The 25,040-nt window shown below is 48.6% G+C and overlaps 1 protein-coding gene across 1 annotated transcript; it reads left to right on the forward strand.

The window, feature by feature from the left end:
• Window positions 1-796: 796 nt before the first annotated feature.
• Window positions 797-24,808, forward strand: RPL28 (ribosomal protein L28). The gene is made up of 5 exons (XM_077250667.1): window positions 797-863; window positions 21,686-21,776; window positions 23,974-24,097; window positions 24,317-24,435; window positions 24,679-24,808. The coding sequence occupies exons 2-5, from the start codon at window positions 21,696-21,698 to the stop codon at window positions 24,766-24,768; spliced, it is 414 nt and encodes a 137-aa protein (XP_077106782.1). The 5' UTR covers window positions 797-863; window positions 21,686-21,695; the 3' UTR covers window positions 24,769-24,808.
• The last annotated feature ends 232 nt before the right edge of the window (window positions 24,809-25,040 follow it).

A 25,040-nucleotide genomic window follows, 5' to 3' on the forward strand; every position in this document is an offset into this window, starting at 1 on the left:
CTGTTCATTCCCCACCTATCAGGCACAGGGAATATAATATACTACTATTATTATTATTATTTATTTATATAGCATCATTGATTCCATGGTGCTGTACATGAGAAGGGGTAACATACAAATTACAGATATCACTAACAGTAAGCAAACTAACAATTACAGATTGATACAGAGGGGCGAGGAACCTGCCCTTGCGGGCTTACATTCTACAGGGTTATGGGGAAGGAGACAGTAGGTTGGGGGTTGCGGGAGCTCCGGTGTTGGTGAGGCGGTAGCTTCGGTAGTGATGATATACACCTGTTTATATGGGATATGTGTTGATTTTGTAATTGTCTACATACAATTCATGTTCAGATTATATCCAAGATGCATAAGAAATCTGTAACACCTCTCCATCTCTTTGGAGCTATCAGTTATGATGTTCATTCTTTTTATTTATTCCTTTTCTTCATTCTTTTTAGTATGTCCCCGTCTCCTCCTGTACCAGTTATGACTTGTATTGTTTAAGATTATTGTACCTGTCTTTATTATGTATACCCCTCCTCACATGTAAAGCGCCATGGAATAAATGGCGCTATAATAATAAATAATAATAATATATCGCGCCGGGACCTGGCAGCGGATCCTACCACTGTGCGGGGAGGCTAATTAGAGGCTCATACCATTATACAGGCTGCGGGGGGGACCTACTGGCGGATCCTACCACTGTACAGTGTGCGGAGTACAGCGGAGGGAGCTTATCAAATGTCCGTACACTCTGAGCTCAATAATGACGTAATACCCAATGAGGGTTCGTTACGGACAGGAAATAAGCCACGACTCCGCCCCTTTCTCTCCCTTTCCTTCCTGTGGCTCGGCGGAGAAAGGTAACGTGGTGCGGCCGCTGCTGTGATACCGGCTATAATTTGCCTCAATTGGGGGGGAAAACGGCGCCGGAGTTTCCCCGTGCCCGCGCTGTGCGGCTCCAGGGGTGGATGGCGCGTTCTCACGGTGTCTCCCACGTGGGATGTAGACGCTGAGGCCGCATGTCCGAGGCTCGGGTTTGGCCCCGGTGCCGCCGCAGTGCTGCTACTTTGTGTCAGGGACACTGCGCGCACAGCTGGACGCCCCTGGTGTTACACCCGCCTGTGGTGCACGGGTGCGCCGGTGATTGCGGCCTGTTCCCGCAGCGGTCAGCCATTCCTCTGACCGGGTATAGAGGCGGGACAGTCCTGTATAGGAACCGACTGTGATCACCACATAACCTGATGCGACTGTGACACTTGTCTGTGATTGCAGCAGGAGGTGTGCGGCCCCGGTGTATGCGGCCCCGGTGTATCCTGCCTGTGTGTATGTAGCGTGTTCTAACTGTATGTAGGGTGCCGTGTCGTGTCTGCCCGGGTGTATGTAGGGTGCCGTGTCGTGTCTGCCCGGGTGTATGTAGGGTGCCGTGTCGTGTCTGCCCGGGTGTATGTAGGGTGCCGTGTCGTGTCTGCCCGGGTGTATGTAGGGTGCCGTGTCGTGTCTGCCCGGGTGTATGTAGGGTGCCGTGTCGTGTCTGCCCGGGTGTATGTAGGGTGCCGTGTCGTGTCTGCCCGGGTGTATGTAGGGTGCCGTGTCGTGTCTGCCCGGGTGTATGTAGGGTGCCGTGTCGTGTCTGCCCGGGTGTATGTAGGGTGCCGTGTCGTGTCTGCCCGGGTGTATGTAGGGTGCCGTGTCGTGTCTGCCCGGGTGTATGTAGGGTGCCGTGTCGTGTCTGCCCGGGTGTATGTAGGGTGCCGTGTCGTGTCTGCCCGGGTGTATGTAGGGTGCCGTGTCGTGTCTGCCCGGGTGTATGTAGGGTGCCGTGTCGTGTCTGCCTGGGTGTATGTAGGGTGCCGTGTCGTGTCTGCCCGGGTGTATGTAGGGTGTCGTGTCTGCCCGGGTGTATGTAGGGTGTCGTGTCTGCCCGGGTGTATGTAGGGTGCCATGTCGTGTCTGCCCGGGTGTATGTAGGGTGCCGTGTCGTGTCTGCCCGGGTGTATGTAGGGTGCCGTGTCGTGTCTGCCCGGGTGTATGTAGGGTGCCGTGTCGTGTCTGCCCGGGTGTATGTAGGGTGCCGTGTCGTGTCTGCCCGGGTGTATGTAGGGTGCCGTGTCGTGTCTGCCCGGGTGTATGTAGGGTGCCGTGTCGTGTCTGCCCGGGTGTATGTAGGGTGCCGTGTCGTGTCTGCCCGGGTGTATGTAGGGTGCCGTGTCGTGTCTGCCCGGGTGTATGTAGGGTGCCGTGTCGTGTCTGCCCGGGTGTATGTAGGGTGCCGTGTCGTGTCTGCCCGGGTGTATGTAGGGTGCCGTGTCGTGTCTGCCCGGGTGTATGTAGGGTGCCGTGTCGGGTCTGCCCGAGTGTATGTAGGGTGCCGTGTCGTGTCTGCCCGGGTGTATGTAGGGTGCCGTGTCGTGTCTGCCCGGGTGTATGTAGGGTGCCGTGTCGGGTCTGCCCGAGTGTATGTAGGGTGCCGTGTCGTGTCTGCCCGGGTGTATGTAGGGTGTCGTGTCTGCCCGGGTGTATGTAGGGTGCCGTGTCGTGTCTGCCCGGGTGTATGTAGGGTGCCGTGTCGTGTCTGCCCGGGTGTATGTAGGGTGTCGTGTCTGCCCGGGTGTATGTAGGGTGTCGTGTCTGCCCGGGTGTATGTAGGGTGCCGTGTCGTGTCTGCCCGGGTGTATGTAGGGTGCCGTGTCGTGTCTGCCCGGGTGTATGTAGGGTGCCGTGTCGTGTCTGCCCGGGTGTATGTAGGGTGCCGTGTCGTGTCTGCCCGGGTGTATGTAGGGTGCCGTGTCGTGTCTGCCCGGGTGTATGTAGGGTGCCGTGTCGTGTCTGCCCGGGTGTATGTAGGGTGCCGTGTCGTGTCTGCCCGGGTGTATGTAGGGTGCCGTGTCGTGTCTGCCCGGGTGTATGTAGGGTGCCGTGTCGTGTCTGCCCGGGTGTATGTAGGGTGCCGTGTCGTGTCTGCCCGGGTGTATGTAGGGTGCCGTGTCGTGTCTGCCCGGGTGTATGTAGGGTGCCGTGTCGTGTCTGCCCGGGTGTATGTAGGGTGCCGTGTCGTGTCTGCCCGGGTGTATGTAGGGTGTCGTGTCTGCCCGGGTGTATGTAGGGTGTCGTGTCTGCCCGGGTGTATGTAGGGTGTCGTGTCTGCCCGGGTGTATGTAGGGTGCCGTGTCGTGTCTGCCCGGGTGTATGTAGGGTGCCGTGTCGTGTCTGCCCGGGTGTATGTAGGGTGCCGTGTCGTGTCTGCCCGGGTGTATGTAGGGTGTCGTGTCTGCCCGGGTGTATGTAGGGTGTCGTGTCTGCCCGGGTGTATGTAGGGTGTCGTGTCTGCCCGGGTGTATGTAGGGTGCCGTGTCGTGTCTGCCCGGGTGTATGTAGGGTGCCGTGTCGTGTCTGCCCGGGTGTATGTAGGGTGCCGTGTCGTGTCTGCCTGGGTGTATGTAGGGTGCCGTGTCGTGTCTGCCCGGGTGTATGTAGGGTGTCGTGTCTGCCCGGGTGTATGTAGGGTGTCGTGTCTGCCCGGGTGTATGTAGGGTGTCGTGTCTGCCCGGGTGTATGTAGGGTGTCGTGTCTGCCCGGGTGTATGTAGGGTGCCGTGTCGTGTCTGCCCGGGTGTATGTAGGGTGCCGTGTCGTGTCTGCCCGGGTGTATGTAGGGTGCCGTGTCGTGTCTGCCCGGGTGTATGTAGGGTGCCGTGTCGTGTCTGCCCGGGTGTATGTAGGGTGCCGTGTCGTGTCTGCCCGGGTGTATGTAGGGTGCCGTGTCGTGTCTGCCCGGGTGTATGTAGGGTGCCGTGCCGTGTCGTGTCTGCCCGGGTGTATGTAGGGTGCCGTGTCGTGTCTGCCCGGGTGTATGTAGGGTGCCGTGTCGTGTCTGCCCGGGTGTATGTAGGGTGCCGTGTCGTGTCTGCCCGGGTGTATGTAGGGTGCCGTGTCGGGTCTGCCCGGGTGTATGTAGGGTGCCGTGTCGGGTCTGCCCGGGTGTATGTAGGGTGCCGTGTCGGGTCTGCCCGGGTGTATGTAGGGTGCCGTGTCGGGTCTGCCCGGGTGTATGTAGGGTGCCGTGTCGGGTCTGCCCGGGTGTATGTAGGGTGCCGTGTCGGGTCTGCCCGGGTGTATGTAGGGTGCCGTGTCGGGTCTGCCCGGGTGTATGTAGGGTGCCGTGTCGGGTCTGCCCGGGTGTATGTAGGGTGCCGTGTCGGGTCTGCCCGGGTGTATGTAGGGTGCCGTGTCGGGTCTGCCCGGGTGTATGTAGGGTGCCGTGTCGGGTCTGCCCGGGTGTATGTAGGGTGCCGTGTCGGGTCTGCCCGGGTGTATGTAGGGTGCCGTGTCGGGTCTGCCCGGGTGTATGTAGGGTGCCGTGTCGGGTCTGCCCGGGTGTATGTAGGGTGCCGTGTCGGGTCTGCCCGGGTGTATGTAGGGTGCCGTGTCGGGTCTGCCCGGTCACTACTGAGCCTGTACATAAAGTGCAGCACAGACTCAGATCAGGAACAGAACAGTCATTTATAGGACATTTCATAACTCCAACCCCACAGCACTGGTCACTACTGAGCCTGTATATAAAGTGCACCACAGTTTTTCCGTGTTCGTTTTTCGCTCCCCTCCTTCCCAATGCCGTAACTTTTTTATTTTTCCGTCACTTTGGCAATGTGAGGGCTTATTTTTTGCGGGACGAGTTGTACTTTTGAACGACATCATTGGTTTTACCATGTCGTGTACTAGAAAACGGGAAAAAAATTCCAAGTGCGGTGAAATCGCAAAAAAAGTGCAGTCCCACACTGGTTTTTTGTTTGGCTTTTTTGCTAGGTTCACTAAATGCTAAAACTGACCAGCCATTATGATTCTCCAGGTCAGTACGAGTTCATAGACACCTAACATGACTAGGATATTTTTTATCTAAGTGGTGAAAAAAAATTCCAAACTTTGCTAAAGAAAAAAAAAATTGCCCCATTTTCCGATACTCGTAGCATCTCCATTTTTCATGATCTGGGGTCGGTTGAGGGCTTATTTTTTGCGTGCCGAGCTGACGTTTTTAATGATAGCATTTTGGTGCAGATATGTTCTTTTGATCGCCCGTTATTGCATTTTAATGCAGTGTCGTGGCGACCAAAATAACGTAATTCTGGCGTTTAGATTTTTTTCTCGCTACGTTGTTTAGCAATCAGGTTAATGCTTTTTTTTTATTGATAGATCGGGCGATTCTGAACGCGGCGATACCAAATATGTGTAGGTTTGATTTTTTTTTTTTTTTTTTTATTTTTTTTTTTTATTTGGGGCGAAAGGGGGGTGATTTAACCCCTTCACCCCGAAGCCTGTTTTCACCTAACTGACACGGCCAATTTTTACAATTCTGACCACTGTCACTTTATGAGGTCATAACTCTGAAACGCTTCAACGGATCTTGGTGATTCTGAGATTGTTTTCTCGTGACATATTGTACTTTATGATAGTGGTAAAACTTCTTCGATATGACTTGCATTTATTTGTGAAAAAAACAGAAATTTGTCAAATTATGAAAATTTCGCAATTTTCAAATTTTTCGTTTTTATGCCCTTAAATTAGAGAGTTATATCACATAATGTAGTTAATAAACAACATTTCCCACATGTCTGCTTTACATCAGCACAATTTTGGAAACATAATTTTTTTTTGTTAGGGAGTTATAAGGGTTAAAAGTTGAAAAGCGATTTCTCATTTTTGCAACAAAATTTGCAAAACCATTTTTTTTACGGACCACATCACACTTGAAGTGACTTTGAGGGGTCTATATGACAGAAAATGCCCAAAAGTGACACCATTCTAAAAACTGCACCCCTCAAGGTACTCAAAACCACATTAAAAAAGTTTATTAACCCTTCAGGTGCTTCACAGGAATTTTTGGAATGTTTAAAAAAAATTGAACATTTAACTTTTTTTTCACAAAATTTTTACTTCAGATCCAATTTGTTTTATTTTACCAAGGGTAACAGGAGAAATTGGACCAAAAAAGTCGTTGTACAATTTGTCCTGAGTACACCGATACCCCACATGTTGGGGTAAACCATTGATTGGGCACATGGCAGAGCTCGGAAGGGAAGGAGCGCCATTTGACTTTTCAATGCAAAATTGGCTGGAATTGAGATCGGAACCCATGTCGTGTTTGGAGAGCCCCTGACGTGCCTAAACAGTGGAAACCCCCACAAGTGACACCGTTTTGGAAAGTAGACCCTCTAAGGAACTAATCTAGATGTGTGGTGAGCACTTTGAACCTCCAAGTGCTTCACAGAAGTTTATAATGTAGAGCCGTAAAAAAAAATTAATATTAATTTTCACAAAAAATTATCTTTTTGCCCCCAATTTTTTATTTTCCCAGGGGTAGCAGGATAAATTGGACCCCAAAAGTTGTTGTGCAATTTGTCCTGAGTACGCAGATACTTCATATATGGGGATAAACCACTGTTTGGGCGCATGGCAGAGCTCGGAAGGGAAGGAGCGCCATTTCACTTTTCAATGCAAAATTGTCTGGAATTGAGATCGGAACCCATGTCGTGTTTGGAGAGCCCCTGACGTGCCTAAACAGTGGAAACCCCCACAAGTGACACCATTTTGGAAAGTAGACCCTCTAAGGAACTAATCTAGATGTGTGGTGAGCACTTTTAACCCCCAATTGTTTCACTAAAGTTTAGAATGTAGTGCTATGAAAATTAAAAAAAATTTTCTTTCCACTAAATGATGTTTTAGCCCGCAATTTTTTTCCCCCAAGGGTAACAGGAGAAATTGGACCACAAAAGTTATTGTCCAATTTGTCCTGAGTACGCTGATACCCCATATGTGGGTGGGAACCACTGTTTGTGCGCACGGCAGAGCTCGGAAGGGAAGGAGCGCCGTTTGAAATGCAGACTTAGATGGATTGGTCTGCAGGTGTCTTGTTGCATTTGCAGAGCCCCTGATGTACCTAAAAAGTAGAAACCCCCCACAAGTGACCCCATATTGGAAACTAGACCCCCCACGGAACTTATCTAGATGTGTTGTGAGAACTTTGAACCCCCAAGTGTTTCACTACAGTTTATAACGCAAAGCCGCGAAAATAAAAAATATATTTTTTTCCACGAAAATTATATTTTAGCCCCCACGTTTTTATTTTCCCAAGGGTAAGGCTGGTTTCACACTTGCGTTTTTATCTAAATGCGTTTTTTTAAAAACGCATGTAAACGCAGTAAAACGCATGCGTTTTTATAGAAAAACACAAGAAAACGAGAAAAAAACAAAAAACCCTAACCCTACCCCTAACCTGAAATACGTGGCACTGAAATGCGTGGCACTGAAATACGTTTATATACGTATATAAGTGCCACGTATATAAGTGCCACGTATATAAGTGCCACGTATATAAGTGCCACGTATATAAGTGCCACGTATATAAGTGCCACGTATATAAGTGCCACGTATATAAGTGCCACGTATATAAGTGCCACGTATATAAGTGCCACGTATATAAGTGCCACGTATATAAGTGCCACGTATATAAGTGCCACGTATATAAGTGCCACGTATATAAGTGCCACGTATATAAGTGCCACGTATATAAGTGCCACGTATATAAGTGCCACGTATATAAGTGCCACGTATATAAGTGCCACGTATATAAGTGCCACGTATATAAGTGCCACGTATATAAGTGCCACGTATATAAGTGCCACGTATATAAGTGCCACGTATATAAGTGCCACGTATATAAGTGCCACGTATATAAGTGCCACGTATATAAGTGCCACGTATATAAGTGCCACGTATATAAGTGCCACGTATATAAGTGCCACGTATATAAGTGCCACGTATATAAGTGCCACGTATATAAGTGCCACGTATATAAGTGCCACGTATATAAGTGCCACGTTATTTCAGTGCCACGAATATAAGGTAAATGCCACGATATTTCAGTGCCACGTATATAAGGTAAATGCCACGATATTTCAGTGCCACGTATATAAGGTAAATGCCACGATATTTCAGTGCCACGTATATAAGGTAAATGCCACGATATTTCAGTGCCACGTATATAAGGTAAATGCCACGATATTTCAGTGCCACGTATATAAGGTAAATGCCACGATATTTCAGTGCCACGTATATCACTGAAATGACGTGGCACTGAAGTGACGTGGCACTGAAGTGACGTGGCACTGAAATGACGTGGCACTGAAGTGACGTGGCACTGAAGTGACGTGGCACTGAAGTGACGTGGCACTGAAGTGACGTGGCACTGAAATGACGTGGCACTATGACTGTCAGAAAATGTTCATTAAACGGTTAGGGGTGAGTTTAGGGGTAGGGGTAGGGTTAGGGTTTGGATCCCTTTATCACCTTGGTGGTGGGTGACTTCAGTGTGTGTTCTGTTTTTTTTCTATAAAAACGCATGCGTTTTTAACGCAAACAAACGCGTTGAGATCGGACGCCATGTCGCGTTTGGAGAGCCCCTGATGTGCCTAAACAGTGAAAACTCCCCAATTCTAACTGAAACCCCAACCCTAACCCTAGTCCTAACCCTAGCGCTACTTTCACACTAGCGTTTTTTTGCATACGTCGCAATGCGTCGTTTTGGCGAAAAAATGCATCCTGCAAAGTCATCTGCAGGATGCGTTTTTTCCCCATAGACTAACATTAGCGACATATTGACACACGTTGCAAGCGTCGTGCGACGGTTGCGTCGTGTTGTGGCGGACCGCCGGCAGCAACAAACGTTACATGTAACTTTTTTTGTGCCGACGGTCCACCATTTCCGACCGCGCATGCGCGGCTGGAACTCCGCCCCCACCTCCCCGCACCTCACAATGGGGCAGCGGATGCGTGGAAAAACAGCATCCGCTGCCCCCGTTGTGCGGCGCTTGCACAGTATGCGTCGGTATGTCGGGCCGACGCAGCGCGACGGCCCCGTACTGACGCTAGTGTGAAAGTAGCCTAACGGGAAAATGGAAATAAATATATTTTTTTAAATTGTATTATTTTTCCCTAACTAAGGGGGTGATGAAGGGGGATTTGATTTACTTTTATAGCGGGTTTATTAGCGGATTTTTATGATTGGCAGCCGTCACACACTAAAAGACGCTTTTTATTGCAAAAAATAGTTTTTGCATCACCACATTTTGAGAGCTATAATTTTTCCAGATTTTGGTCCACAGAGTCATGTGAGATCTTGTTTTTTGCGGGACGAGTTGACGTTTTTATTGGTACCATTTTCGGGTACATGACATTTTTTGATCGCTTTTTATTCCGATTTTTGGGAGGCGGAATGAACAAAAATCAGCAATTCCTGAAATTCTTTTAGGGGGGGCGTTTATACCGTTCCGCGTTTGGTAAAAAGGATAAAGCAGTTTTATTCTTCGGGTCAGTACGATTACAGCGATACCTCATTTATGTAATTTTTTTATGTTTTGGCGCTTTTACACAATAAAAACTATTTTATATAAAAAAATAATTTTTTGCATCGCTTTATTCTGAGAGCTATAACTTTTTTTTTCTCTAGTAGCCTTCCACGACAGCCACCAGGAGGTTGTCTCCATACCCTAATGGGGGACAGGAAGCACGAGAGGTTAAAAGCCCCTCCCACCTCCCATTAACCAGTGTCTTTCCTGTCCCCCATGGGGCATGGAGAGGTTTCTGGTGCGCTGCAGCGGCGGCTCTGAGCAGTGTACCTGGTTATTATGATGCCGGGCACTAATGGTCGGGTCCCTCGGGGCTTCCTCCTACGCTGTGCCTCCCGTCTCCTCCGGATTCTGGGACCGCGTTCCCGGTCCTCCTGCGTCCTCTTGCGGGGACAAAGCTGGCTGGTGTGTGCCCCCCAGAGGCCTCCCTGAGCTCTCCGGCGTCTCCCCCTCCTGATGCACGCTGTTCGGCGACCCGGAAGTCAGGTGATCCTCCACTTCCGGGTCGGCGCTCCTGCACAGGAGCGATACAGACCAGATCTGTGGATTACCGAACGGCGTGCGAGGCACGCTGCATCCTCGCACGCCTGCCTGGGACTACGGAGGGGGAGGGGCAGCGAAATGCCTCGCGCTGGTGCAGGCTTATTTTCTATATAAGCTGCGAAGACGTCTCAGGTAAGCTGCTGTAAGCATGGATTCGTCTTGCCCTGCAGCTGCAGAGCCCAGCGCTCCTCAAGCCCTAGTAAGTGTGGCAGAGATGGGTCCCATTCAACGGTAGTACCTTATACACCTTCTTATACTGCTCCCTCTCTCTTTGCAGGCAGTGAAATCTGGCCCTAAAAACATTTCCAAGCGCAAGTGTGCTACTTGTAATGTAAAAATGCCGCTAGATTGGGAGAAAAAGCTGTGCCAGCCGTGTACAGATAAAATTGTCCGGGCGGAACACCCTTCATTAATTGAGGAGATCCGCTCCCTGGTTAGGCAGGAGGTTCAGACCTCTCTGGCCACGCTCGCCCCACCTCCACCGCCACCACCATCCTCACCTGGTCCATCACTCCCCAAAAAGAGAAAAATCCAGGAGTATTCTGAGTCAGAGTCTGAGGGATCTTATACGTCCTCTTCTGTCAAATGGGAGGATGTGTTACCCCACAAATCTGCGGGAATTAGAAAATATCTTTTTTCCTCTGAATACATTGAGGAATTGGTATCTGCAGTGAGGAACACAATGGGGCTAAAAAAGGAATCAGTTCCTCAGTCTATACAGGACGAACTTTTTGGTATACCTACTGAAAAACATCCTGGGTTTCCCGTCCATAGAAGCATAATAGACATGATCAATAGTGAATGGGAATTGCCGGAGAAACGTCTAACAACTCCTCCAGACTTCAAACATCGGTTTCCTCTTGATGAGGACGCAATAAAATGGAACATTCCAAAAATTGATGTTCAGGTGGCTAGAGTGGCTAAAAAAACGGCTTTGCCGTTCGAGGATTCCTCCCAGTTGAAGGACCCCTTAGATAGAAAGATTGAGAGTCTTCTCAAAAAATCCTGGGAGACGTCTACCTCAGCCCTCAGATTCAACATCGCATCCACCTGTGTGGCCCGCTCCCTCTTCCGCTGGATAGAAGAGCTAGAAAATCACATCTCTCAGGGTACCCCGAGAGAAGAGGTTCTGGACTCCCTGCCTATTTTGCACAGAGCGACCGGTTTCCTCGCGGACACCTCACTAGAAACTATCCGGGTAGCGGCCAGGTCCTTGGTCCAGACAAACTCAGCCAGAAGAGCTCTCTGGTTAAAAATGTGGTGCGGAGATGTCACTTCCAAAATAAAACTGTGTTCTATTCCCTTTAAGGGTGACTATGTGTTTGGGCCCTCATTAGATGACATCTTAGAGAAAGCCACAGACAGAAAGAAAACTCTTCCTGAACAGAGGCCTCCCAGGAAGCGTTTTTTTCGAGCCTCCCAGTCCCAGCCCTCCCAGGGTAGAGGAAAAGGGAAAACCGGGAGGTGGAGTTATGCTAAGGGGAAGCCTAAAAACATCCTTATTCCCCAGCAAGCTCAACAAGAAAAGCAATGACTCCGATCCGGTGGGGGGGAGGCTTTCGAACTTTGTTCACAGTTGGCAGAATATCTCCAACAGCCCCTGGGTGGTCAGTGTTATACAACAGGGGCTTCTGATAGAGTTCGATGCACCTCCCCCCAGGATCGTAAGAGTCACCTCCCCGTCATCTCGGGAGACTCAGAAACTGATGATGGCTGGAATTCAGGACTTGCTAGACTCGAGAGCTATCTCCCCGGTCCCGGTGAACGAGCAAGGGAAAGGGCACTATTCCCGTATCTTCATAATAAAAAAGCCTTCCGGGCAATCTCGGATTATAATAAATCTGAAAGCTCTCAACAAAGTTATAACCTACCGCAAGTTCAAGATGGAGTCCGTAAAAACAGCCATCCCTCTAATAGCTCCTCAATCATATATGGCAACAATAGACCTCAAAGATGCCTATTTCCATATTCCAATGCATCCTCATCACAGGAAATATTTAAGATTTGCGGTCCAATTCAATCAAAAAATCTTACATTTCCAATACAATGTTCTCCCCTTCGGGATCTCCTCAGCCCCAAGGGTGTTTTCCAGAGTTATGGCGGAAGCAGTAGCCCATATCAGGAGCCAAGACATCGCTATAGTGCCATACTTGGACGACCTTCTAATAATTGGTCCTTCCGCCGAAATTCTCAATCAGAGAATTTCCAAAACTCTAAACATTTTACAAAATTTGGGTTGGATACCAAATCTAAAAAAGTCTCAGCTGTCGCCATCAAAGGTGAGGAAATTCCTCGGGGTCCTCTTGGATTCGGAGAATCAGAAATCTTTCCTACCAGAGGAACACCGAATGAACCTGGTTTCCAAAGTCTCAGACTTCAGAAAACAACGTTCTCCGACTCTACGGACTGCAATGTCTCTCCTGGGGTCGATGACTGCCTGTATACAATCAGTCCGGTGGGCTCAGAGCCACTCAAGAGTACTGCAGGCACACATCTTAGGGAACTGGAACGGGAATCCAAATTCCCTGAACAGGAGAGTGTACACTCCTGGGAAGGTAACGGTCTCGTTAACCTGGTGGGCGACACAATCAAACCTGCTAAAAGGAGTAGACTGGGTACAGGATCCTCTAATCACGGTGACAACAGATGCCAGTCAGAAAGGTTGGGGGGAGCAGTGGTGTCGCAGATCCCATTCCAGGGTCACTGGAACCAAAGAGAAAGTTCCAGTTCTTCCAACTCCAGAGAATTGATGGCAGTGGAGAAAGCCCTCCTGGCGGCCAGCAGTCTCATTATAGGTCAACATGTCAGAATTTATTCGGACAATATGACGACTGTTGCGCATCTAAAACACCAGGGAAGTCCAAAGTTCAACCAGCTGAGAGCAATATCAAACAGAATATTTTGCTGGGCAGAGAAACATCTCCTCTCACTATCGGCGATACACCTCAGAGGGTCAGTGAACATTCATGCAGATCTCCTAAGTCGTCACGACTTACATCCAGGAGAGTGGAGCCTGAAGGCGGACATTTTCAGAATGTTGACAGACAGATGGGGACTTCCCGATATAGACCTTCTAGCATCAAGTCACAATGCACAGGTCGAGAACTACTTCTCCCTGAACCCCAAAGACAGGTCTCAAGGAGTAGATGCCTTCGCTCACACATGGAGGTTTCATCTAGCGTACGCATTCCCTCCAATACCGTTACTGGCGAAGACCCTCCGGAAGATCCGGGACGATCAAGTCCAAACTATCTTAGTAGCACCGACATGGCCGAAAAGAAGCTGGTACCACCTCATAAAGGAACTGAAGGTGGATGGTCCAGTTTTTCTTCAAGCAGAAGATCTTCTCCGCCAGGGCCCCTTTTATCATCCGGAACCACAAAGGTTCAATCTGGCAGCTTGGCTATTGAAGCCCAGGTACTAAGGGCTAAAGACCTTTCGCAGTCGGTAATTTCTACCCTACAGAAATCTAGAAAACCTATCACCAATGCCATATATGGAAGAATTTGGAATAAATTCTCATCATGGTGTCACCCTCATAATCCTGACCCTTTCTATCCTAATATCTCCCAGATATTAGATTTTTTACAAAAAGGTTTGGAGTTAGGGCTGAAGCCAAGTACCTTGAAAGTCCAAGTGTCAGCCTTGAGCTCTGTCTTCGATCAAGACCTTGCAAATCATCGGTGGATAAAGAGGTTTATGGTCGCAGCATCAAGGCATTGTCCAAGAAAACAAATTTTTGTACCACCATGGGACTTAAACATAGTTCTAAAGGGCCTTATGGCTCCTCCGTTTGAGCCATTGTCATCTTGTTCCTCGCAACTTCTGTCCTGCAAAGCGGCCTTCTTGGTTGCAATTTCTACTGCAAGACGAGTGGGAGAAATAGAAGCCCTTTCAGTTAGAGAGCCTTATCTTACCATAAGAGATGACTCCATCGTGTTCCGGCCTGATCCATGCTTTCTCCCGAAGGTAGTGTCAGAATTTCATCGATCACAGGATACAGTCCTCCCATCATTCTGTCACAATCCTTCAAATCCGGAGGAACACAGATTTCATACTTTGGATGTACGACGTATAGTGTTGTACTATTTGGAACATACTAAATCGTTCAGGATTGACAAAAATCTCTTCGTTCATCTTTCTGGCAAAAACAAGGGCAAGAAGGTAGCGAAGAGTACCATCGCCAACTGGATAAAGAAAGCCATTACTGAAGCATACCTAACTCAGAATATTGCTATTCCTGCGGGCCTAAAAGCTCATTCCACCAGATCTACGTCTGTCTCTTGGGCTGAAAGGGCTGGTGCTTCAACAGAGCAGATTTGCAGGGCAGCAACATGGTCTTCCTTGCACACTTTTACTAAGCATTACAGATTGGACTTCTGGTCCAACCGGGATCTTGCCTTTGGCCGAAAGGTTCTTCAGGCTGTAGTCCCCCCCCCTAAAATACAGAATTGGTTGGCATTCCTCCTGGTGGCTGTCGTGGAAGGCTACTAGAGAAAATAGAATTATTCTTACCGTTAATTCGGTTTCTAGGAGCCTTCCACGACAGCATTAATTCCCTCCCGATGTTCTTGGATACATTTTTTCTGAGAACCTAAAAGGTAACCGGTGCTATGGGTTCAGTTGTAAGTCACTGGTTAATGGGAGGTGGGAGGGGCTTTTAACCTCTCGTGCTTCCTGTCCCCCATTATGGTATGGAGACAACCTCCTGGTGGCTGTCGTGGAAGGCTCCTAGAAACCGAATTAACGGTAAGAATAATTCTATTTTTCTGCTGATGACGCTGTATGGCGGCTTTTTTTTTGCGGGACAAGATGACGTTTTCAGCGGTACCATGCTTGTTTATATCCGTCTTTCCAGGACGTCATCCTGACAGCACTATGGAGGACGTCCTCCTCCCCCTTGCTGGGACAGGAAACACACGAGAGTTCAAAAGGTCCGGTCCCACCCCCATTCCTCAGTGTTTTTCCTGTCCCTGCAAGGGACACATGAGAGAAAGCTGCACTGCTTACCGGAGCTCAGGGGGATCATGCGGCTCGTCCAGATCCTTCCCCCTGTCAAGAGGCTCAGGGCCGAAACCCTCCAGAGGGGGGTCCCTCGGTCCCAAAGACCAGCGGCCGCTCCCCCCGGTGGGGGGGCTCTCGGCTGCGGACGCGGTCCCTGAGGTCAGCAGCCTCCATGCGGCGTGAACGCCGGGCTCTGACTCTTCCAACGGAAGTTCCGGGGACCGCGTCACTTCCGGTTTGCGCCATTCGTTGCCGGCACTTCCGGTAACGCCGGAGATTACAGGGGAGGCGTGCGCTCCAGCGAGAACTCAGGAATTACAGCGCTCAGGCAGACGCTGACAGCCGCAGGGAGCACCAGTACTCCGGAGCTATGGAAAGCATGCCATGTCTGAGATGAGGTCCTTAATAAGAGAAGAGGTCCAAGCATCTCTGGCCACTTTGACGGAAAAGTCCAGCCCTATGCCCAGCAGGAAAAGGGCCAGACGGGAGGTGGATTATAGTTCGGACGACAGGTCCGATTCTGAAGAGCCTATCTCTGAGGAAGAGGGCGAGCTTCCATCTGGAAGCCAGGACCATCAGAGGAAGTACCTTTTCCAGGCGGAGGACACAAACGAGCTGGTGCAGGCTGTAAGGTGCACCATGCAAGTGGAGGAGGCATCTAAGCCGCAGTCCAGGCAGGACCTGATGTTTGGGGGACTTATGTCGCGTCGGCAGACCGTCTTCCCAGTTAGTGAACATATCAAGGCTATGGTGCTTGAAGAATGGAAGGAGGCAGAACGACGGCTGACTCTGTCTAAAGAATTCAAAGCACGCCTACCCTTTGAGCCGGATGACGTGAAACTTTGGGACGAGATACCCAAGGTGGATGTCCCGGTGGCGAAGGTCGCAAAAAAGACTGCTATCCCTTTCGAGGACTCATCAAGCTTGCGCGATCCGATGGACAGAAAGGCGGATATATTGCTAAAAAGAGCCTGGGAGTCTTCTGCGGCTCTAATTAAGACCAACATCGCAGCTACCTCAGTTGCCAGGTCTATGCACCTCTGGATGGGTCAATTAGAGGAGCACCTCTCTAATAAGACCCCAAGATCAGAGATCCTAAACTCTCTCCCAATAATGAGATCGGCTACTGCCTTTCTATCTGACATGACTGCCGAGTCAGTAAGATTTTCAGCCAGAAATGGTTCATTGTCTAATGCGGCTAGAAGGGCAGTCTGGCTAAGGTCTTGGTCGGGTGATTAATGCGTCCAAGACAAAATTGTGTTCAATCCCCTTCTCAGGCGCAAGGGTGTTTGGTCCTTCCCTCGACACTATATTAGAGTCAGCTTCGGACAAGAAAAAAGGCTTCCCAGAGGACAAGCCTAAAAGGCCTCAGTCCTTTCGGAGAGGGTTTCCCTTTAGGAGACAGTCTGACTACAGGTCCAACTTCCGAGGGGGAAGGTCCAATAGAGGCTTTAATAGGGGTTCCCGTGGTCACAGCAGTAAGAACAGGAGTTTCTTCTTCAGCCCCTCCTCTAAGTCCAAATCACAATGACGCCACTCTTATAGGGGGGAGGCTTCGCCATTTCGCGGTAAACTGGAGCAGAGTCACGCAGAATCAATGGGTCCTCCGCACTGTATCAGAGGGCTACAGTATAGAGTGCTACTCCCCTCCTCCAGACAGGTACATCGTACCCACGGTGGTTATGCAGGACTCTCCCATGCTAAAAGACTTAATGGACATGCTGTCCTCAAGAGTCATAATACCAGTACCACCGCTAGAGCTAGGACAGGGACACTACTCTTCCCTGTTCTCCATAACAAAACCGTCCGGCGACTCACGCACAATCGTAAACCTGAAGCCTCTAAATGCCTGGGTCAGGTACAAGAGGTTTCGTATGGAGTCCATCCGTTCTGCAATCCTCCTTATAGATCAGAACGCGGTAATGTGCACTCTCGATTTGAAGAGTGCCTATTATCAGGTTCCTGTCCACCATCTATCTCAGAGGCTTCTGAGGTTCGCGGTAGTCCTGCCGTCCGGGACCTGTCATTACCAGTTTCAGTGCCTGCCGTTTGGTCTTGCCTCAGCACCTCGTGTATTCACAAAGCTGGTGTCGGAGATTGTAGCGTTCCTAAGAAATCAGGGGATTGTTATAGTCCCGTATCTCGACGACTTTCTCCTGATAGCAAGAACACCAGATATCCTGTTGGACCACAGGAACCGAACCATCGCGGTATTGGAGCACTTGGGATGGATTATAAACTGGCAAAAATCAGACCTAATTCCGGAGCACAAGAAGGTCTTCCTGGGTGTCTGTCTAGATTCTGCAAACAGAATATCCTTACTACCCGAATCCAAGCTGGAGGCAATTCAGATCAGACTCCTACTAGAACGCAGAGTCTCGATAAGGATGGCTATGAGAGTGCTTGGCCTAATGACGGCATGCATACCATGCGTAAGATGGGCGCAGTTCCACTCAAGATCTCTACAGAACCTAATCCTCTCCAAGTGGGACCGTCGTCAGTCTTCTCTAGACAATACTTTACATCTACCAGATCCGGTACGAAGTTCCCTCCTGTGGTGGACAGACCCGGAGAAGCTAAGAACAGGAGTTCTATGGACTACCGACCCTTATGTAGTAGTTACTACAGATGCCAGCGCCTGGGGCTGGGGAGCTCACTTAGAAGGAAGGATCCTCCAGGGAAGGTGGCCTCCAGACGTCGCTCGCAACTCATCCAACTTCAGAGAGCTGTATGCCGTCTGGGAAGCCCTGAGAAGGAATCGTTGCATTCTAAAGAATCGTCACGTCAGAGTATTGTCCGACAACGTGACAACTGTCTCCTTCCTAAAACACCAAGGAGGCCCAAGACACCATCTTCTCCAAGAGCTGGCAGGGAGAATATTTCGCTGGGCAGAGAGGTCGATCCTTTCCATCTCGGCAATCCACCCAGAGGGCTCCCAGAACGTTGTAGCGGATTACCTGAGCAGAAGAAGAGTGTTTGCAACAGAGTGGGAACTCAACCAGGACATCTTTCAGGAGCTGTGCCGGCGTTGGGGCACTCCCAGTATAGACCTCTTCGCAAACAGGAGAAACTCGAAGGTCTCAAGGTTCTTCTCGCTGAACCCTCAAGATCTGCCGGAAGGGATAGATGGTCTAAGCCAGAGGTGGACGGAGCCCCTCTCGTATGCTTTCCCTCCTCTAGCTCTAATCCCGGCTGTTCTCAGGAAAATCAAGGAAGAACAGGCCCGAGTGATGTTGATAGTTCCATACTGGCCAAGAAGGAGTTGGTTCTCCCTACTGGTAGACCTGGCGATAGAAAGTCCAGTGGAGCTCCCTCTCAGACCAGATGTAATCCACCAGGGCCCAGTGTACCATCCGGACCCAGAGAAGCTACATCTCTCAGCCTGGATCCTGAAAGGAACATCTTGAAGGCAAGAGGTTTGTCTGACCAGGTCATATCCACTATCAAGGCTAGCAGGAAGCCAGTCACGTCAGCAATCTACCTGAAGATTTGGAGGCGTTTCTGTCTGGAGGGCGGCAGGTCCGAGGTTGCGGCAGGCACTCCCGACTTACCCAGAATTCTGGATTTTCTGCAAGCTGGGTTTGATAAAGGGCTTAGACCGAGTACATTGAAGGTGCAGATCTCGGCACTTAGCTCCTTTCTAGACTATCCCCTGGCAACACACCCTTGGATAGTTAGGTTTATCAGAGCCACCCAGAGGTTGCGTCCAACTATCAGACAATTATCTCCTCCTTGGGACCTTAACCTTGTCCTGAGATTCCTCTGCAAAAACAATTACGCCTCGGCAGATAACGTGTCCATTTCAACCCTGACGCGTAAAACGGCATTCCTAGTGGCGATCACCACGGCTAAGAGGGTGGGGGAAATTCAAGCCCTGTGCACTCGGGACCCGTACCTTCAAATTAGAGATGATAGTGTGGTCCTCAAATTAGATCCTTCATTTGTTCCAAAAGTGGGTACTCTAAAAAATAGGAATCAGGAGATAGTGCTTCCATCCTTTTGCGGTAACCCTTCCAATTCTAAAGAGGAAGCTCTGCATTCCTTGGATGTCAGACAGGCGGTCATCGACTACCTGTCAGCCACCAACCCATGGCGCATCGACCCAAACCTGTTTATTTTGTTCGCCGGTAAAAATAAGGGAAAAAAGGCCTCGAAGGCCTCCATTGCTCGCTGGATCACTTCTGTGATCTCTGAGGCTTATCAGTCGGAGGGCATCCCTCCTCCAAAAGGTCTTCATGCACACTCCACTAGAGGGATGGCTACTTCCTGGGCCGAGAGGGCGGGCGCCTCTCTAGAGCAGATTTGTAAGGCCGCTACATGGGCTAGTGCGAATACCTTTTGCAAACATTATAAACTCGATGTTTTGTCCGGTCAACATACTGCATTCGGGAGAAAAGTTCTCCAAGCGGTAATCCCACCCTGAGGAGGTGCTTTGGTACTCTCCATAGTGCTGTCAGGATGACGTCCTGGAAAATAGGTATTAAGCTTACCGTTAATTATGTTTCCAGGAGTCCATCCTGACAGCACGGGTAATTCCCTCCCTGTTAATATAACTATGTTTGATAACATGAGCCTGACATGTCTGTAGTATGTTCCTAACATATGATGTAATATGTTCATAATATATGTGGTTATGTTCTTTACTATTAAATATTATTTTTTGCATCTCCCTTGAGGCGGTTCTTGTTACAACACTGAGAAATGGGGGTGGGACCGGACCTTTTGAACTCTCGTGTGTTTCCTGTCCCAGCAAGGGGGAGGAGGACGTCCTCCATAGTGCTGTCAGGATGGACTCCTGGAAACATAATTAACGGTAAGCTTAATACCTATTTTTTCAGCGTGTTATTCCACTTTTTGTTTGGCGGTATGAGAATAAAGCGTTGTTTTTTTTTTTGTTTTTTTTACGGTGTTCACTGAAGGGGTTAACTAGTGATACAGTTTTATAGGTGGGGTCGTTACGGGCGCGGCGATACCAAATATGTGTACTTTTATTGTGTGATTTTTTTTTTTTTTATTTAGATAAAGAAATGTATTTATGGGAATTTTTTTTTTCTTTTTTTTCTTTATTTAGGAATTTTTTTAAATTTTTTTTTTACACATGTGGAAATTTTTTTTTTTAACTTTGTCCCAGGAGGGGACATCACAGATCGGTGATCAGACAGTGTGCACAGCACTCTGATCACCGATGTGACAGGCACGTTCCACAGGCTTGCCGGCGCCTGCTATGAGGATTCTCAGCAGATGCCGGCAAGCAGGGTCATCTCATGACCCGGAAGGAGTCCCGCGGCCATCTTGGATCCGGGGACTCCTTCCAGGTCACCGGAGCAGCGCGATCTCATCGCGTTGCTCCGGTGGGAGAGCGCAGGGAGCCCCCGTCCCTGCGCGAACCCCCTCTATGCCGCTGTCACTATTGACAGCGGCATCAGAGGGGTTAAATGCCCGCGATCGGCGACAGCGCCGATCGTGGGCATTGCTGCGGGGTGTCAGCTGTCATATACAGCTGACACCCGCAACCGATCACCGCGGCGCTCAGCGCGAGACCGCAGTGATCGAGTCAGTAATGCAGTGCCGGCAGCGCAGTACTAGTACGGTGCATGTCGGGAAGGGGTTAAACTTTCAGATTTTTTTTTATTTATTTTTTTCACTTTTTTTTTTACTTTTGCCATGCTTCTATAGCCTCTATGGGAGGCTAGAAGCTGGCACCACTCGATCGGCTCTGCTACATAGCAGCGATCTGATGTTCGCTGCTATGTAGCAGAAATGCAGGTGTGCTGTGAGCGCCGACCACAGGGTGGCGCTCACAGCTGCCGGGATCAGTAGCCATAGAGGTCTCAAGGACCTCTATGGTTACAATGCTGAAGCATTGCCGACCTCCGATCATGTGACGGGGGTCGGCGATGCGATCATTTCCGGCCGCCCGGGCCGGAAGCGGTAGTTAAATGCCGCTGTCTGCGTTTGACAGCGGCATTTAACTAGTTAATAGGCGCGGGCAGATCGCGATTCTGCCCGCGCCTATTACGGGCACATGTCAGCTGTTCAAAACAGCTGACATGTCCTGGTTTTGATGCGGGCTCACCGCTGGAGCCCGCATCAAAGCGGGGCTTCTGACCTCGGACGTACTATCCCGTCCGAGGTCAGAAAGGGGTTAAGAACAGGACAGACAATTATAGGACATTTCATAACTTTCCCAAATTATTCTGAAAACATTTACAGCACATCCTGCATTGTACTACTGCATCCAATGTATGATATATTTTAGGAGTCTGTCCGTTTTATAGTGACTGCGGCTCCATAGTCCTGCTCCTAAGGATGGCAGGAGCAGCGGGCAGTAGCTAGATGCTCTTTTCTCATGATAGATGAAGGATGATTCCTGGCATTTTATCTACCATGCTGGTAAGATTCCTGTGGACCTTTGCATTGTGTTTAGCGCTTCCGGTAGGTTCTTTGCCACACCAGAGCACTATGAACCTTATACCTGCATCATCCGCTGCTGCTCTTCTGATTAGTCGGCCCCTCATTGTCATTACATTGTGGCACAATGTCTTCTGGCCCTTGTAATCAGAAGAGGTGAAGGGCTCTGGTGTGGTGGCCACAGACTGCTGACATGGCCTCTGGACCAGTTATATGCATATCTTTGTGTTCAGCTGTTATCTGTCCTGTTTTATGTACACGTTCACAAATGCCCACTTGTTATGGAAACTCTGGTTTGTATATTGACATGTAATGTTTGTGTTGTAGGTACTTAACAATGTCGGCTCACTTGCAGTGGATGGTTATAAGGAACTGCTCCAGTTTCCTAATTAAGAGAAACAAGCAAGTGTACAGCACTGTGAGTATGACAGAGGGGGGGGCACTAATGAACCAGCATGCGCCAATACTAATATGAAGGGAAGCTATCCCAAGCCATTATCTAATCAGGGGGGCTCTAAAGGGAATCGGTCATCTAATTTTACAATACTTGCTTGCGCTATATGTTAGCCCTAATTCAGATGTCCGTGATATTTCTCGTAAATACATGTTTTGATTCCTCTTTTCATCGGTGTTAAGGCAATTTTTGCCATCAGTGTTTCTGAAAAATCAGTGATTTTTATGTTTGGGGAAAAAGACAAAGCGTCTCCTATCCATTGTATGCCAATCACGGACTCCATCCATTTGATGACAGTGACTTGCATCAGTCACATCTCTATGGCATTTTTGTGGCTCACTCTGTCCACAAACAACCCCATAGCTTGAGTGGGTACATGTTCTGTTCATGGAATTTAAGGATAGTACACGTATGTGACCACGGACATCTGGTAACTGGAGTGTAAACCTGCTGATACTGGTGTACTGAGTGTGATACTTGATATTAGATTGACTGCATATTCCTGAAATAAATGGCATTTTATAAGTCACAGAAAGCTCTCATACAGGATTCTTAATATATTCTTGGACTGATCAAGTAAGTGCACCAGGATCATCAAGTCTGTAAGCTACCGTATATACTCGAGTATAAGCCGAGATTTTCAGCCCAAATTTTTGGGCTGAAAGTGCCCCTCTCTGCTTATACTCGAGTCATGATCGGTGGTGGGGTCGGCGGGTGAGGGGGAGAGAGGACTGTCATATACTCACCTAGTCCCTGCGCTCCTGTCGCTGTCCCTGCCTGTCACACGGTCTTCGGGTGCCGCAGCTCTTCCTCTGTCAGCGGTCATGTGGTACCGCTCATTAAAGTTATGAATATGGACTCCACTCCCATAGGGGTGGAGCCGCATATTCATTCCTTGTAATGTGCGGTAACGGTGACCGCTGATAGAGGAAGAGGCTGCGGCACCCGGAGACCATCTGTCCGGGAGAAGGAGCCAGGGACTGCACCGGAGCAGGTAAGTATGTCATATTTACCTGTCCACGTTCCACACGCCGGGCGCCGCTCCGTCTTCTTGCTCTCCGACCTCTTGCTCTGACTGTGCAGGTCAGAGGGCGCGATGACGTACTAGTGTGCACGCCGCCCTCTGCCTGAACAGTCAGTGCGGAGAAACGGGACGCTGAGGAGCAGCGGGCAGCAAGAGAGGCGAGTATGTGTTTTTTTTTTTTTTTTTTTTTTTTTTATTACAGCAGCAGCATTATATATGGCACAGCTTGAAATTGAGTATCTTATGGGGCAATAATGAACGGTGCAAAGCATTCTATATGGCACAGCTTGAAATGGAGCATCTTACGGGGGAATAATGATCGTTATAGAGCATTCTATATGTCACAGCTTGAAATGGAGCATCTTATGGGGCAATAATGATCGCTATAGAGCATTATATATGGCACAGCTTGAAATGGAGCATCTTATGGGGCAATAATGATCGCTATAGAGCATTCTATATGGCACCGCTTGAAATGGAGCATCTTATGGGGCAATAATGATCGCTATAGAGCATTATATATGGCACAGCTTGAAATGGAGCATCTATGGGGGTAGCTGCTGCATTTCCTACCCTAGGCTTATACTCGAGTCAATAAGTTTTCCCAGTTTTTTGTGGCAAAATTAGGGGGGTCGGCTTATACTCGGGTCGGCTTATACTCGAGTATACACAGTATATATTATATGTATTGTGAAATCTGGTGACAGACCATGTTGCCATGTACAAAGACTCCATTTATTTTTGGTTTGCACCAAATATGCAATAGCCGTCTGTTTATTGCACTTTGCAGCACTTTTTGGTCAGTTTTGAGGCATTTTTTTCTTTTAGAGTATATGCAGTTTTTAACTTTTCAGGAACTCCATAAGTCTGGAGAGTGAAAAATGCACATTTCAATAGTGTCTTTAAACACAGTTGTCATGGAATCGCATCCACTTTGTATAAATGACATAAGACATGCATTTACGTGTGAACATGGCCTTACAAAAGGCGTTCACAGTTCTCAGAGGATTTGGTCCCATTCTGGGCACTAAATATACTCTTCCCGTCTGCAGAACCTAGGATTGATGAATGTTGTTTGTAGTCTTAAGATTATTCACTTACCCTCTCCTATTTTCTTGTCTTTCTTGGCTTTTATAGGAGCCCAACAATCTGAAGTCCAAAAATTCTTTTCGTTACAATGGACTTATCCACAGAAAAACAGTCGGTATTGAGCCTGCTTCTGATGGAAAGGGTATTGTTGTCGTCTTGAAGAAGCGTGCAGGTAAGTTGCTGGAGGGATCAGTATGAGTTAATGGGTTGTATTTGTGGTGTTAGTATTTACATGAGTATTACTGATCTGCACTAAAATCCTGCTTGCAACTGTGTTTTACAGCTAGGTGACTCTCATTTTAATGTCCACTTTAATTATTCCATCTACCGTTGTGTTGTATAACGTAGATTTATATATTTCATATTTAAGTCTGTTATTTTTATTTTATAGGGCAACGTAAACCTGCTACATCATATGAAAAAATCACCATCAATAAGAACTCACGTGCCACACTTAATAGTGTGCGCCACCTTATCGGCAAGAATAAGTACAGGAAAGACCTCCGTATGGTAGGTGAATCACATTGCTTGCTATTATGTCATCTTGACTGTAAGGGGTTCTTCAGTCCCTTTCTCCTGCTTGTTTTGACATTGTGCATGAGGTGGATCTGCGGCCACAAGACCGGATCACTTACAAGAAAACTGTCCAATTTGCAGCGAATGTTATACCTGTCCTATCAGTTCAAATTAGTTTGTGAGGTCAGCAATTGTCCTGGGTTTGCATTCAGTAATCTTTTGTGTGATTCTTCTTAGGCTGCACTTCGTCGTGCTAGCGCCATCTTGAAGAGTCAGAAGCCAGTTGTGGTGAAGAAGAAACGTACCCGGGCTGCCAAGAATGCATAAAGCTTCCTGCAGACTGTTTAATAAAAGAACTGAACACACACTAGTATCCATTTTAGTATTTTATTTTCATGTTGATCAGTTTTGTAAACTGGGTAGAACAAGAGCTTCTTTATAAGAAAATATTAGCACCTTGGCTGTCTCGTCTGCTTTGGCCAAATGGAAAGTGACATCCCTTCCATGTAGAAATCTGAATTATTAGGTGATTGGAAACCACCAATGTGGGTGGGGTTATTTCTTTTCTGCTCACAGTGCCCAATCATTTTCTGTCAGTT

Source organism: Ranitomeya variabilis, chromosome 4 (assembly GCF_051348905.1).
Source record: "Ranitomeya variabilis isolate aRanVar5 chromosome 4, aRanVar5.hap1, whole genome shotgun sequence".
Classification (NCBI taxonomy): Eukaryota; Metazoa; Chordata; class Amphibia; order Anura; family Dendrobatidae; genus Ranitomeya; species Ranitomeya variabilis.